The following is a 17,713-nucleotide window of genomic DNA, read 5'->3' as shown; positions in this document are numbered from 1 at the left end:
AGTGGCTTATATCACGTACGTCTTACATGAAAGTATGCACTTTGTTTTTCGGACAAAGTTAAATAGTCCAATTAAGTTTTATGGGTTAGATCATATATAATGTTTAAGAAGCTAATTTCATGCATGTAGCTCATCAAGGGTTGTTTGGTGTTCATGGATATGTAAATTATCTTTTATTGGTATTTTGTGTAATGTAAAATCAAGTTTGTGTGTGATATATATTATGCCCTTTTCATATTTTTCTGCGCCTTTATATATAGTAACTCAAATGCCGATATTCTATATATATATATATATATATATATATATATATATATATTGCGAGAAGTGATATTACAGCGAGAAGTGAAGGTATAACTCCATTAATCCCTAATTTCACTTCCTTTCATATGATGTTACATACATATATATAGGTTGGTTGTATTTATGTCTTAATTATACATTCAAACCTACCTACAAACATATAAATATACCGAGCCACATTCAAACCTATGTACCTACACATATACAAACATACGTACACATATACAAACATACGTACCTACACACATACATATGCACCTACACAAGCACCTACACATAAGAAAGGGAGTGAAATTAGGGATTAATGGAGTTACACATTCACTTCTCACACTTCTTACTGTAAAAAAAACTTCTGAAATGATTCAATACTTATATATATATATATAATAGTGGCATCAGCGTTTTCTGGTTAGAGACATTTTAATTAGCAACTTAAAATGCCCAACTGCGCTCCTAACTTTTGTGATGGTTGTCGTGGAAAATGAGAGATGTGATGATAAGTAATGATCGAATTGCTGTCATAACTAAATATAAGAAAAGGGTAAATAATGGAAAAAACAAAAATTATAAGATCATGATGTTGTTTTTGTAGTGTATATATATGAAGGCCCGTAATTTCTAGTCTAGCCCGTTGACACAACCCAGTCTTTAAAAATGGGATGGTGGCCCATTATATAAATATAATTAGGGCTAATTGGTTTTCTAGATTACCAAGTTGGATTTCTCCATAAAAATTACAACCAAGTATGGTTTAATCTATGAGAGTTATTGTATTGTAGGGTTTTTGAGTTACATTTCTCAAGTATAACAAAAATGAGTTTTACTTTATAACAATGTGTGTTCATTATTTTGTTCGTGTTCTTGACATAGATTAATTCAATCCTTGTGTGTATACCCAAGAAAGACGTGCTAAAGGCCTTGAACATTTTTGATTTGAGTACGAGAAAGTTTGGATCTATAAGTACCCCATTCTCATTAATTTATAACATTAATAAACATTTTAGTAACAAAAGATATATAGTTGGTTATCACAATATAAGGTTGTGCAAAGCTTGTGGAAAATTTAATGATGTGTCCATAGAAAATAATGACACAAAGATCGATAAATAGTTATATGTAGTATTCATAATACATATCCTTTTATTGTAAAATTTTAAATGACATGTATGGTTAATTGTTTTCTTTATATACCGTTTAAAGAGTTAAAAATTTCTTTAACAAAGCGAGTAGCGGAATTTAGATGGGTTTAATTGTTCGTTTATATACCGTTTAAAGAGTTAAAAATTTCTTTAACATAATATATGTTACCTTAATTTTATTCTTTTTTTTTTTGCATGGTTTTGACTATACATATATAAAAAAAATTCATGAGACCCTCAATTCTGCCAAAGCAAAGAGGTTATTTCATTTTCAGTTTTTCACTGCCGGTGCAATCCATCCCTACAATTATGGGTTGCATGCTGCTCATGGTATCAAATTAACATACCGATTGGACCATAATATAATATTCTTGGGCATTTGGACGTGAGGTAGAGGTTCAATAAATCTCAGCATGCTAATTTGCCACCAGAAAAGAAGATAAAGATTTATAACAATCGGAAATCCTTTTTGAACCACTTTAAATTTTAAGAATATATAAAGCATGATTAATACATGTGCGCTGCACACATGCATGTGACCGTCATGCCAATCGTATACTATGGCCAGGTTCAACTCCTAGTTGTTCAAACATCATAATCCTAAGCTTAACTTTTTTAACGAACAGGAAACAATATTAAACGAAAAGGTGACCTAACAATCTTAATCAAACATGGTTAGAATATGTTTAGAACATTAGAACTCCTTTGAGTCGTGAGACTTTAAAAGAACTCCGCTTAATAATATTTAAAATAAAACAATTTTCTTTACGTATTACAAGTAAGTTAATTACAACTACAATTTTTTTTGTCAATCGATTTTTAAAATAGGTGTAACACACGTTTACATTACAGCGTAATAGTAAAAGCTTGGAAATATTTGCGTAATGTAAACGATGTTAAAAGTTAACCTGTGTAAGATATACTCGTAATTAGTATTTTTTTTATATGTAACTTACTAATTTTGAATTTTGACATCTAAAAAACAGTGGGGAACCAGAGAATCATAGATCAAACAAACTCCAATATAACTCATCTAAACCAAAATGTCTAAATATGAAGCTCAGAAGGTTATCACATAACAATGTTTGAACACTTGAAATTGAAGGACGAAAATGCCCTCGAAATATCCTACTAGTTTAGAGTATGGAAGTGTTATTGGTTACTTGATACACTACTAGAAAAATAGCCTTTAATGACACGCGAAAAATGACAAACTAGGTGTGCGTCATCGTTCAGTGACGAAAAATTAAAAAAAACACGGGAGACACCTATATCACTACAAGAAAATACAGCTGTGGGGACAATTTGTTTTAGGCCTTTAGGGACAACATATTTTCCCTATAGGTGCTTATTGCCTTTAGGGACGACATGTTGTATCCAAACGTTTTGTCCCTAGAAAGTCGTCCAGATAGGTCCCTTAGGTCGTCCCTATAGGTGTTGTCCCCTAGAATTAACTTTAGGGACGACATATTATCCCTAAAAACTAGACATTTAAAAAAAGGGAAAATTTATGTAAATTCTGTAGGGACGAGATGTCGTCCCCATAGGGTAAACATTTAAAAAAAAGAAAAATTATGTAAAACTCTATAGAAACGAGATGTCGTCTCCACAGAATAAACATTTAAAAAAAAAGAAAATTATGTAAATTCACTACTAAAAAACTGGACCTTTTCCGACAAAATTATTCATAGGTAAATTGTCGGAAACACTGATTAGCGATAAAATACCGATGAAAAGCGTTTGTCTGAAAAAACCTCCTAGGAAATACTTTTCCGAGTAATTTCCCACAAATCTTCCTACAAAATATCGACAACTGTGGTTTGTCGCTAGTTTGCGACAAATTACCGAGGAAAAGTTTTTTAGATTATTTCAATCAATTAGCGAGAAACTAGTCACAAAACATAATTTTATTAATATCCTTTTCTATTTACTAATCATAAAAATTAAGTAGTAACAACAGTTAATTTGGTTTATTTCCGACGATCTTACGACAAATCATATTAATTAAGTATGAGACAAATTTAAAGGTACCGGCCAACTTCCGACAAAAAAAAATTATTATTTCCTTTTTGTTATATTATTACAGATGAATTTCCGACAAAATTAATTTTTAATTTATTAAATTTGTTTTCTGACAAAAAAAACTAAATTATTTTCTAAAAAATCTAATAGAAAAAGCTAAAATTCCAGAAAAACAAAAACATAATTTAAATTAAGGAGTCTTTTACAATGACAGGTACTAGATCCAATTAATTCACAGGGTAGGATACGGATAACAACCAACTATGATATGAGCACAACTTCCCAAAGTCCAGTGACCGGAACCTGCAAAACAGACACCGTGAGCTTGTTACGGGAAAGACAAGAGGGGGGTCTTCCCGTAACCACCCTCCGGCGTGAGAATAAGTATCGTTCTTAAGAAGAGAAAGTACTTGAATATTGAGAGTAGATAGCGGGGGTTGAATGTGTACCTCATGGAGATTGAGAGGGTATTTATAGCCGAAGAGCGTAGGAATATAATTGGGCCAGTTGTCCTATTCTAGAAGATCTCCCGTAACCGTCTGGACACGTGCCCTCTGATGACAGGTTGAGCTATACGTTGCATGTGCAGGGGTATAACAACCTGGACACGTGTTGATCCATGATCAGACGAGTTATTCCCTGGCCATATGCACGGTTATAATAACCTGGCCAGGTGTCCTTCATTCATTGGCCGATGGGTCACGTATTCTCCAAGTAACAATCTTGGTAATTCTTCTAGAAGGTGGTTGCTTAATTACAGCTGTCCTGATGGCATGGCATTGCCTCCTGGTCATTTTGGCGGGTATATGTGCTATCACGCGGATGACGCATGAGGGTGCTTGGATGCTTTCGCATGATATGAGAATTTTCTTCCTTTAAAGGTTTATGCAGGTTGATCCATATGTCCCGCGGGTGACTTGAAGGAGGCTTCCTGTTGACCCGCGGGTGATACTTAAGGGTATTTGGGTCTTTTTGGTACCATACCTCTATAGGTGTTATTAGATATAAGGTTTAGGTTGGATTGTAACGAGCCATCATTTACCCTAACAAAACCAATGTTGGATTTAATTGACCAACAGATACCTTAATCGGCCAATGTTTACTATACTTGAACGTTATTTATAACATTTAACCTAATGATCAACATTGATCCTAACTGGCCATCATTGACCAAATTTTAATCTATATGTCGATTATCAACCAATGCAGACCCAAACTGAGAACATTGATTTTAACTAAGCACCATAGACCAATATTGGCCCTAATTTATCAATATTCACTTTACCCGACTATCGCTAACCAATCTTGAGCCTGCTTCACCAATGTTGCCCAAAACCAAATCTAACCATCATTGACAAATATCAACCACAAGTAATCAATACTTACCATCATTGTCTAATATTGGTCATGAGTCATCATTAATGACTAACTAATCATCATCGACTATAATTGACTGTTGTATAATTTAATTGAACATTATTGATTATTACTAACCCTAAGCAACTACTAGTGCCCTAAATATCAATAGTGTCTTAATCGATGATTAATGGCCCTAATTAACCATCAACAACCCTAATTGACTAACAATTTTCCTAAATGGTCATCAATAATTGTAATTGATCACAAACAGACCTAAATAGCCATCAATAATTCTAATCGATCATTGATTCTTGATTCACGAACGGATCCGGGTGAATGTTTCATACTTGTGATTGCTCTTCATCCAACACATTTGCTCTCTCGTCTTTTTCGGTTAGCAACGGTCACTTCTTGATCATCCATACTTTCTTCTTCAACAGGAATTTCCTCATCATCTAGATTCCTAATCACGATAGATAATTCCAAGGTTTCTCTCAACTGATTTGACTTTCGCTTTACTTCCTGACTTGTCCTCAAATAGGATCCCGCTTCAAACCATTCATCTAATAGACTTGCTAACCCGAGTATGATCAATACATACATACACACATATAAATATAGTGAAAATGTTTTTCTTAATTATATATCCAATCACAATAACAATAATTATTATACTAGATATAAAATTAATTATATAAATTGATCAAGAAATAAAAGAGCGCACATATATATATATATATATATATATATATATATATATATATATATATATATATATATAACGTCGTCTCTGTAAGTGAAAACTTTTAAAATTTTATATTTTCTTACTTACCAATCAATTATTATATAACCATTTAAAGACGACATGTAAATGATATTTTTTTAAATATTTTTTTTTGGATTGGTGGGAAATTTGGGTGCTAAAGTTTTAGTTTTTCATTTATTAGTTAAAAATTATGAATAAGATAAATTAAGAAAATATGAATTTGGTCTGTAAGGACGACATGTCGTCTCTATAGGCTAAATTACCTTTTTAATTTTTTTTACTAGGATGGTGAGAAATATTGCCGTCAAAATGAAAAATAAATTTATCACTCGAATTTCGTAGAGACGACATGTCGTCTCCATAAGTTCATATATTTTTAATATTATAGTTTTTTTATATTTTAATTATTAATAAAGAAAATCAAAATATCTATACACATGTCAAAACGTTTAGAGACGACATGTTGTCCCTAAAAATATAAACATTTTGTAGGTTTTGATTTCATCAAATTTGAATAAAACAAAAAAACAAAAAAAATTATTTTCACCCTACAGGGACGACCCAAGCTTAAAAATCTGGAAAACCTTAAAGAAACAACATGTCTACCTTATAGGGTAAACAATATAGACGACTTTTGTTGTCCCTATAGATTTGGTCCCTATACGATAATTTTCTTGTAGTGTATAAATGTGTGTCATCTTTGTAATGTCACATTCTTATTTCCATGTTGCACCCCTTGTTTTCCCTTTATCATATCGATCCATCTCTTCTCTCTCACAAACCCTAATCGAATATCTAACCACACAAGTCTGTTAATTGTTCGAAGGTCTCTTTATCCAAATGCGAATCGTGTTTGCAAAAACATCGTCTTCATCGCTCAAAAACCTAGGTTAACCGTCAATCTGTGCAAAATTAGGGTTTTTACTTCTTTAGTATGGTACTTCTTACCGTTCATCGATTACTTTGCTTTGAACATCGCTCAAAACCCTAGGGTGACTCTCTCAATTATTAATGTGATTTTCATACAGGTTAACAATTTTCAATGGAGTTCTTGTAGATCTCAACTACTACGTTAATCATGACCTCTATATTGAACAATCAAGGTTTGAATCGTCGCCTATGGTTTTCTATGTTCGATTATCAATTACATGAATTGAAAGATTATGAAAGTGAATGCACATGCTTATTTTGATGAAGTTTATCATATTTGTTGACTTGTAATTTTTTGTAACAGTTGGTTAGACAATTAGCATTAGGGCTTTTCTGGAGATGAGTTCAAAATTTTTGTTTATATTTAACTGATTAATTCATTCTATTAGTTTTTTTACCTAGTTTGGATTATACAATCCTTTTGGGGGGGGGGGGGGGGGGTTAGATAGTGAACTAGTGGAGGCTAGAAACAAAATATAAAGATAACTTAATTATTGTGTTTAGTATCTTCATCAACTTGAAACTGGCAGAATTAAAACTAATAGATGAACATTTGACAGTTAAGATTTAGATTTCTTTGATTCCAAATCTGGCTCAGCACATGCATATCTCAGTTTATTATATTAGACTAATTGCTACTTATATGTAGGGCTGTTCAAATAGACCGTGGCTCGCGGCTCGCTCAAAAAAAGCTCGGCTCGAAACTCGCTCGAAAAAAGCTCGGCTCGAAACTCGCTCGAAAAAGCTCGATTCTAAATGAGCTCGACTCGCCTCGGCTCGATTTCTAAATGAGCCGAGCTCGAGCCAGGGTCAGCTCGGCTCGTGGCTCGACTCGTTAGCTCGCTCGTTTAGATTAAACCCTAAATTTTAATATCTATATATAATAATATCATACCAAGAAATAAAAATATAAAAATTATACATATATTATGTCACTTTATATCTAAAATCTTATAAAAAAATTACGAAAATAAAACATATAAATTTATAAATTTTCTAGTTTATAAATATTATATAACATTTATGTTAAAATCATATTTTTTGTATTTTATATATCAAAATTTGTAAAATATAAAATATAAAAATAATAAATAAAAAATATTTTTTTTTTAAAAAATTAAAGGAGCCCGGCTCGACGAAATACGAGCCGAGCTCGAGCTCAATTTTTCAGCTCGATAAAGAAAACGAGCCGAGCTCGAGCCAGCTCGATTAAGTTCGAGCTCGAGCTCGAGCACACTCTGGCTTGACTCGACTCGGCTCGTTTACAGCCCTACTTATATGTTTGGCACATATTAAAGCATCTACTTGGTGAATTATTATTATTATTATTATTATTATTATTATTATTATTATTATTATTTATGTTGCAGGTGCTTCCATTATCGATTTGATCCACAAGTTCATGGTAAGAATGGTTTTAAATTTTGGTTTGTGTATGCTTTAGTTGCGATATGGTAGCTTTTAGCACCTGCGTATCATTATCAATTCAATGTAACTGGGCGTTTTAAAGCTCCAGGCACAGCCTTGAGTGAACCGAAATTCGGTTCTGCTTGACTAGACTCGACTTTTGATAGGTAGAGAAGTTAACCTTTTTGTTTTAAAAATATGGTTGTTTTGACTCTTGAATGTTGACTGTTGATAGGATTTGAAGAAGCATCACCAGAATCCAAAGCAACACAAAATCTTCACAATTTCTTTACCTATGTTGCAGTCCGGGTTGTCACTGCACAGCTTGAGGTGTGTTCTCTTCCTCCTAGAATTAGTTGACAAGATAATGTCATGACATGATAATGACATGATAATGTCATTTGAGGTGTGTTCTCTTCCTCCTAGAATTATTGTGGTCAAACAAGTATCCACTTGTTCATTTTTAGCCGTAGAAAACTGTTTAAATGTTTTAAAAACATGATAATTTTTTTAATTGAAAAAAAAGTTAAATGAAAGTTTAACTATCCAAGAGATATGCAACATTTGGTTTGACGTATAGTTTTGACAGAACAGAGCTACAATATTGAGGCCTATAAGGATTTGATGGAATTTCTGGAAACACACTCTTTGAATGACGGTGATAAATTTTGTGCAGAGTTAATGCGCAAATCACCAAACCATAAAACCCTAGGTATTCAATAACTTCCCTATTTCACAATTACAGTTTCCATCTAAATTTTTAAACTTTACCACCCATTTGGCCCGTTAACAGGCTAAGTATAACGCAAATCCGTCCGTTTAACTATAAACCGGTCAAATTTTCCAAATTTAAAAACCAGTATAGTCCATTCCTAATCACTACAGTGCATAAAGTTTAAGTCAAGTCTTATTATTTAGAGAAAATGTATTATCATATTGTTGTATTTATTTGAGAGTTTTTAACTATTTGTTATTTGTCTTATCTTATGATTTGTTGGATTCACATGATGCTTCACCTTCATAGCTTTTGGAGGTAAGTATACTTGTTCATTGTTATTTACTAAGTTTATTCTTCTGCTAATAAAATGTATGTTACTAAGGTTAGATCTGCATACTGCAAGAGAGATTTTGATTGGGACAATTTAAAACGATTAGCGTTAAAGGTAAAAATAAGAAAACCATATATTATAAGTTAGTTCTTTTGCTCCAATACCTTAGTTCCTTTTTTTTATATATTACATAATATGAATATTTAGTTACTTTTATCATAGTTCTATGTATAATAACGTTTCTATATAAATGTTTATGTGATATATCATATAAATAGTAGATTTTATATAGATAGTAGATTTGTTTAGGCTCGTGAGCCAGCTCATGTATTCTTGTAATTAAGGTGTAAGCTGACTTAAGTTTAATGTGTACCCAGCCAGGGCTAACAACTGCATATTTAGTTCTTTATTATTGAGCATATGATTGTTAAATTCTTTTGTCACTGTCTTTAGATTCTTATCTCAATTTTTTCAATGGAGTTCATTGCTTTCAGGTATGCATTTCTTATTCTGGCAAATGAACATATTACAAAAGAAGTATGAAAGTGAAGAATACCTGGATTGAATAAAATTAGTGAAGATTGGTGGACTTTTGTGGCACCGTTTGTTTGTTGTTAAAATTATGTATTGATATTAGTTAATTTTGAATGTTGTATGAAATATTAGTATTTTATTAAATATTGTATGAAATGCATTATGTATATGAATATTTTTTTGTGTTATGAGAATTGTCATTTGATTGGGAAATTAATAATTCCATAAATAATATATTTGTTTAACCTAAAAAGATGACACACAAATACGTGTCATAAAAAGATCGTGTCATGAACTTTTCTTGATAGGGCCTTCCTTGACACGGATATACGTGTCATCTACCCCTTTAATACATGCAATGCGCGTTATTAAAGGCAATTTTTCTAGTAGTGATATATAATGCATGTCCCATACGTACGTACTGATCACCGTAAAGCTGTAGATAAGGTTTTTAAATACCATCAATGGGCCAAGCTTTGGTTGTTGGAGAAACCATTAGACCAATCTCTTGTTAATATTCCCTTTTGTGTTTGTGGGGGTAATTTCTAGTTGGATGGAAAAAGATTTTAGATTCTCCTCAAAGCAAAATGTCCCCTCCCCCACACCTTAACACATGGGCAAGTGATGACCTAAATGCACATTCTTTGCTCTTTAACGGCCCAACTTACACTTTGATGTGAAATATAATGAGAGCGATAAGTATATGTAAAGATTCATCACCCGCGGGGGGGGGGGGGGGGGGGAGGGGGCTCTTATGTAAACCTCCAACTCCATCTTCATACATTCATATTCACTTTCTCTAAGCTCATAATATCAAAACATAAAACTCAACCTAGCTAGTGGTGTTTGGGTATTCAATAACGGTGTGCTTCGACTAGCGGGGAACCCTGGAAGTGATTCGTTTCATGGTTCAACCCGACGTAAGGTACTAGTTCATGTACCCTCGGACGAAGTTGTTACTTCATACGATGTACTGGAAAGAATCTTGTCATCATTCGGATGGGAAAGGTACCATGATGATCCTGATTTGTTGCAGTTTCACAAAAGATTGACTACGCATCTCATTTCTCTCCCTAAAAACTTCAACAAGCTCAAATCGATGCATATGTATGGTATAGTTGTCAAGAACCGCAACATGTTTGAAGTTAGAGATATGTACCTTAATAAGCTAACTAGTCATTCATATCTGGTTGAGTGGCTGGCAAGATATTTTCGTTTGCATCATAATAGCATGTATATTGTACTTTCAAGGTGACTTATTCATACTGAAGTCGGTATTTTCTTAGTTTGTTTCCTTTTTTATGGGTACAACCGTACGAGTAAGTGAAAGTATGTACCTTAGTATCTCTGATAAGGTTAGTCCATGCTTTATTATTGGTTCTTCATTTATAATATTAAAAGAAAAAAAAAAGTTTTTTTTAATGGATTGTATGTACCTTAGTATCTGTGATAAGTCTTTTGATGTTCATGTACTTGTCAATCTTTGTATTCTGTGTAATGTAAAATTAAGTTTGGTCGAATACGAGTTTGTATATATTATATCTTTTTTTTTCCCCAAATTTTTCCCTTCTTTTATGTATAAAAACATATCAGATCGTATGACATATATAGATATAAAGATATAAACATAAGTACGTAAACATATATATTGGTGATGTCAAAGTTTTCCAATGCAAGTCATTGGGACGTAACGCAACTGTCAAGCAGGGCTCGTCCAAATATGTGGTGGCTTTAAACGGAAAAAAAAAAAAGGAAGGCCTGTTTCAAAATAAATATATCTATATACACTAATAGGTTTAAAAAAATTATGATTGATTTTCACTTTTGTTTATAAAACTATAAAATTTAGAATTAATTACTAATTTTTAAAATGAATGTGATATGTTATATTGCATGTGTAAGGAAAATGAGAAACAAATAGAAAATCATAATACTGATGAGAAAAATTAATGAGAAAAGAGAGAAGTGTCAACTGAAAGAACGGTGGCAAAGTTCAACAAAATTAAACAAAAGTGCTTTAACCATTAAACCAATGGATCGAATTAGTCAATAAATCAATTATACCTATTAATATATGTTTTTTTACATATAAATATATAAAAGAGAAAACTCCAATATGCCTTCCTGGAAAATATAGTCGCGAGATGAAATAACCACTGAAAAAGAATTTGCGCATGTTGCGCACATGTGTTTCTCCGACGGGTTTTTTTGGCTTCTTCCGTTAGTTAACTTTCTGTTGACTTAGTAAAGTTACCATTATGCTCTTTTATAATAATAATAATATCAACTGTAACAAAAAATCTTCATCATCTACCCAGATCTTCACCATCATCATACTCACTTAAACCCAGATCTTCATCATCATCATCATACAACACCAAACCTAGATCTTCATCATCATCATACTCACACCACCACAAACGTACCCCCTTCACCAAACCCGGAAACCCTAAACCCACAAACCCTAAAACATAATTCCGATGGAGGTGACCGCTGGAAAATCAAGAATACGTTGCCAGAAGTTTAAGAAAGATGTCCGGATTTGAATTTGGACGGAGGTGACCCGGAAACCTTAGCCGTCGCCGCCACCACTGCCGTCTTCCTGTTGCCGGAACCCTATCTGCTGCCACCACCATTATCTTCATCCGGTAACAGTTCATGCTAGTGGTAACCCTAGCCGGCGCCACCACCGCCGTCTTCCTGTTGCCGGAAAAACGAACCGGTCTCCTACACCACCATGGAGCCATTTCCGCCACACATCTCTCGCTCTCTAGCCGCCACCACCACCGTCTTCCTAATTTATTCAATTTGCAATCTTGATTTCTGAATCTTGAAACCCTAAACTCACTAGTTGAAAATGGTTGAAAGTTTGATAGTTTCAAAGTGGTTTATGTTATGGATATGATGATGATAATGAAATTCAGATGAAAAAGGAATTGTTATGGGTGGATATGAAATTTTATGTTGCTGTTAGTATGAATGAAATTTAGATTCTGATGATTATTATTATGGATATGGATATGAGGACATGATGATGATATGAATGATGATGATGATAAGATTATTATTATTATTATTATTATTATTATTATTATTATTAAGAGATGATTACCAAAATGTCCTTGGTATCCGTCAGTCAACGACGGTCAACTGACAGAAAGGAGCAAAAAAACCCGCTGAAGAAACACAGGTGCGCAACATGCGCAAATTCTTTTCAGTGGTTATTCTCTCTCGCGACGATATTTTTCAGGGAGGCAAATTGGAATTTTCTCTATATAAAATTTTAAATTGAGCTTTATTTTTTAGGCCCAGAGCCCTATTCTTCACGTTGTATAATCAATGGGCCGACCATAACATACGAGAAAAGAATATATAATCGTGAGTTGTGACACCTAAAACATGATGTCGTTTCTAACTTTGGTGATGGTACTTCGTACACGACTCGCATGTTCGGTGAACCATTTCAGCTGAAAGTTTGTTTACGTTCATTTCGTTTAATCATTAACAAACACGAACAAGAAATTAATTATATTTAATTGCAGTGGATACTATTGATTAAATTCCAAGCAACGAATACTTTGGATAAGGATAAGAAGATATAACGTTCGTTCTCTTAATTGAATTTCAATGAAATTCGGTCCAATCTTTTACTAAAAAGATTGGGCCGAATCCAACATGCATATATTTTACATACTTATATAGATATAGAAAATTTCAAATAAAAACTCGAAGACTAAACAACTCAAATCTTTCTATTTTTGTATTGGATCCACAATGAATCCTATGGATCCTTTATTAAATGAACGAACATGAACATAACTTATGTTTATTCAATTCATTTTTGTTTATGTATGTTCTGTATTGTGTTCATTTATGCCCGTTTATATATGTTCTTCAACATACGCTCGTGTTCGTTTGTTTGTGCTCATTCACTAAAGAGTTTTTATGTTTTATAAATTATTATGCAAACATTTAATCTTTTCATAGTTTTTAACCTGTATTATTTTACTAAACTCACTAAAGGTTGTTTGGCAATCTTATGTTGAATCAATAAGAGGCCTAGCTAATTGAACAATAGCCCCTAAATCAATTAACATGTTTCTTAAACTTATTTATTGAGATGTTCTATTACTCATTAAGAGATGTAACCAAACACACTCTATCTCTTACGAACTCAAAGATAGCCTTTTAATATATTTATTAAGAGACTACCAATCAACCTCTCCTAAATTCACTTCACAATTTACTTCCTTCTCATTCTCTGAAGAGTGGAGAGTTCAAAGAGCTGGTTACGATTATTATGTCAAGTATTTTTATGTTAAACTCGACCTATCTTTTGGGTGGTTAGGTCTAATATTGTTTGGAATTAATATTTTTTTTTTCAAAATAATATATGTTCGCTTGTATTCTTTTATGTGTGTTTGTTTTCGTCTGTGGTAGTGTGTGTTTGCTTAAGTTTATTTGTGATCATTTATATGTTCCCTTGAGTTTGTAATTTGTGTTCGTTTAAAAGTTAATGAATGAACACAAATGCACATAAACTATATCATTTTCTTAACGAAAGAACATGAACATATAATTTAGTCATTAGGCATTCATGAACCGTCTGTTTGTCCTATAAAAACTTAACCAATGAATAGGAACAATAGCTCATTCGGTTTGGTTCATGTAGAGCTGAAGGAAAGTTTATTCACGCAGCGTTCTCTTTGCATTTGTTTGAACAAACTAGCTAGACACATGATTTTTCTGTCAATAGTGTTGTTATGTTTAACTTTCGTTGCTCCTATCGTTAGCATATTCATTTTTTTCGTTAAGTTTCCATTAAGTATGAGTTAGTAACAGTAGTATCTGAGTTTACATTAGTCTGAGCTTTGTATTAAACATTTTGTAACCATTCCTAAATGTGCATGCGGTTCTTTCATTCCTAAACGTGCAACCCATTCCTATAGTTATGGTTTGCATGTGCGTAGCTCATAGTGTGAAAAGTTCGATTGGTAGTGGTCATATCGACTGGACCATGGTTGATTCTTGGGCATCTAGACGTTAAGTAGAGGTTCAATCCATCTAGGCATGATCACTCAACTTTCTGCATGCTGCTTTACCACTTGAAATAAAGAAAAGGAGTTGTAACAATTCTGAAATACCATAATTTGGCACTCCTTTTAGACCACTTTTTAATAATATAAAGCAGGATTGCTTGCACCCATGTGATTGTCATGCCAATCGTTAGGTTGATGTTGATAGCAAGAGGTGCGAGTCCTAGTTGTTCAGATGCCATTTACCTTTTTAACAAATTAATAACTATGAAAAGAGAATATATATATATATAAAAGAAAAGATACTCCAACAATCTTAATCAAACATATGTTTAATAAACTATCTATGTGTCTATTTCGTGTTATGTTTGTGTAGAATAATGTTTTTGGTGGCAAGATGGGTCTCATAGGCTTAGTAACACAAGTAAATATTTGGATTAGGAAAAGTAGCTAGTATATTTTCGTATATTTATTTTCACAAGTTACTAGAATACGTATATATTTAAAAAATTATTTAATTTCCACAACTTTAAATCAATTAGCTTGTTTTCACTAAATTTTTTTATTAAAAAATTGTTTATTGAACACGTTTGCAATAAAGTTCATTACAAACTGGCCTTTTGGCCCAGTGACATGCACGGGGAGGTGATAATGCTTCGGACTCACTCAAAATGGTTTTTCTATAATAGTAGGTTTCCTCCTTAATGGTGCTTCTAGGTAAGTAATATCTAGAGCGTCAAAAATCAGTATGAAATTAAATGTTGACATCTTATCTCAGAAAAACTCACTCGGTATTAAGGTAGTTTCATACGCTATCAAAAAGAAAAGTTAATTACAAATCAAGTAACTCGGATTGCAATAAAGTTTGTGCATGCATGTAATATCAATCAACATCTAGTCACTAGATGCCTATTGATTTGGGCTGCTCCAGAAACCACTCGACCAATCTCTTCTAAAAATTGCCTTTATGTTTAATGGGGATTCTAGTTAACGGGATGGACAAAGACTTTAGATTCTCCAACATCCAAAATGTCCCATTCCCAAACATTAACACGTGGGCAAGTGATGCCCTAAACACTCATTCTTACCTTTTTATTGGCCCCAAGATATATACACTTTGATGTATAATATGTGAGTGATAATTAAGTAAATAAATGCAAATATTCTCCACCCTAAAACCCTTATATAAACCTCCAACCCCTCTCAAAACATTCATATTCATTTTCTCCAAGATCACACAACCAAAACAAAAACCCCTAGCTAACCGCGAATATTTAAAGATGTCTGGTGTTTGGGTATTCAATAACGGTGTGCTTCGACTAGTGGGAAACCATGGAAGTGACTCCTATCAGGGTTCAACCCGACGTAAGGTCCTCATTCATGTACCCTCAGACGAAGTCATTACCTCATACGATGTACTGGAAAGAATCTTGTCATCGTTCGGATGGGAAAGGTACTATGATGATCCTGACTTGTTGCAATTTCACAAAAGATTGACTACGCATCTCATTTCTCTCCCTAAAGACTTCAACAAGCTCAAATCGATGCATATGTATGATATAGTCGTCAAGAACCGCAACATGTTTGAAGTAAGAGATATGTACCTCAATTAGTGAATTAGCCATTCGTATCCAGCTACGGTTGGCTGGGTGGCTGGCCGTATATATAAATCATAAACTAGCATTTACGGTGTGTTTTCTAGGTGACTTAGTTGTTCAAACCGAAGTTAATGATTAGCAGCTTGTTTTTTTGTTAATTTGTTTTCGGATGGGTACGAGTAGGTGAAATTAGTATATGTACCTTAGCTTTGCAGACAAAGTTGATCCATGTTTTATCATGGGTTCTTCATACTATTCGAGTAATTATTAGTAATTTAGTGGAGCTGAAATTGATCTTTTTTTAGTATTTTAGGCCGGGTTTAAGAATTAGTTTCATGTAGCTTAAGGTTGTTTGATGTTCATGTATCTTTATATCTTATATTTAGTATTTTGTGTAATGAAAATTCAAGTTGCGTGTTACTGGAAGAGAAAATCTCTAGAATAAGTTGACCAAAGTTCCTTATAAATAGTCAGATGCTTTTTTTTTATAAATATATACAAAAAGACTCAATAAGAGATCGACAAGTAATGTTGTTCGGCAAATTAAGAAGGCACACGTGTAACGAACAAAAAATAACATAGAAAACCATGCATGACATTTATAACCATCCTAGCTTTTGAACTCGTGTATTACACGAGATTTATCAAATGATAAAGATAAATAAATTCATTTATTTAAAAAAATAAATTAAATAAATCAGGTATGATATTTTAAATGTGATTCTTAAAATACTTCTTATGATTGATATTATGTGTAACATACCATATAATAAATCTAAAAGATTCATTGATGATGATAAACCGAGTTGCTTTAAATGCAAAGTCCTCCACAAGCCTTTGAGGCTATATTAGTTTTTATTGAAGTTGTTTTGAAATGAACCAAAGTCACCATTTTTTAAAATGACCCATACGTATTCGATGATTGTCTCATGTCAAATCAGAACGAAACATGTGATACAATTGTAGTTCGAAATGCGACAAACACAATTTGGTAATAGGATTGCATGTCCGAAATATGACTTCATATTAAACGCAACATATGATACAAATTTTGTATACAAAGAAGTATTTTCGAATTTGTAATCATCACTTTAAGGTCTCATTTACCATGTAAATTAATGTATTAGACAAAGTATACGATTTAAGAATTATAAAATTTTCACGTTTCATGACTTATAAAATGTATCTTCTTCATGTTTCACTACGTGTACTACACATGTTGGATAATATGAACTTAATGTAATTTTTCGTGTAACAATGCTTAAAAGATGATGATCAATGTGCATATAGACAATAATCTTGAGTATAATGTCATTAGATTACATATATGCACACCTAAATATATACTTTATGCAATGTTGAAAAACCACAACCATCAGGGGCGGATCTACGTATATGTGTGCGGGTTCACGGGAACCCACTGAGTTTCGGATTTTATATAGAGCGTCTATGTAAAATAAGATAGTGAATCTATATATAAATTGTAGAGTGAACAAATAAACAAAGTGAGACCATGATCTAATGGTAAACACCATGCTTTTCAAATGGAAGAACAAGGGTTCGATTCCTT

The 17,713-nt window shown here is 32.8% G+C and overlaps 1 protein-coding gene across 1 annotated transcript; it reads left to right on the top strand.

Moving 5' to 3' along the window:
* Positions 1–15,387: 15,387 nt before the first annotated feature.
* On the top strand, positions 15,388–16,440 carry LOC143530716 (flowering-promoting factor 1-like). The gene has a single exon (XM_077026178.1). It carries the CDS (start codon positions 15,700–15,702, stop codon positions 16,156–16,158), a length of 459 nt encoding a protein of 152 aa, XP_076882293.1. The 5' UTR covers positions 15,388–15,699; the 3' UTR covers positions 16,159–16,440.
* The last annotated feature ends 1,273 nt before the right edge of the window (positions 16,441–17,713 follow it).

This window comes from Bidens hawaiensis, unplaced genomic scaffold, assembly GCF_021521415.1.
Source record: "Bidens hawaiensis isolate Kalapana, Puna unplaced genomic scaffold, B.hawaiensis_p1.1 tig00009003_1, whole genome shotgun sequence".
In the NCBI taxonomy this organism is placed as follows: Eukaryota; Viridiplantae; Streptophyta; class Magnoliopsida; order Asterales; family Asteraceae; genus Bidens; species Bidens hawaiensis.
The sequence above is the reverse complement of the archived record's forward strand: the minus strand, read 5'-3'. Positions and strand labels throughout refer to the sequence as shown.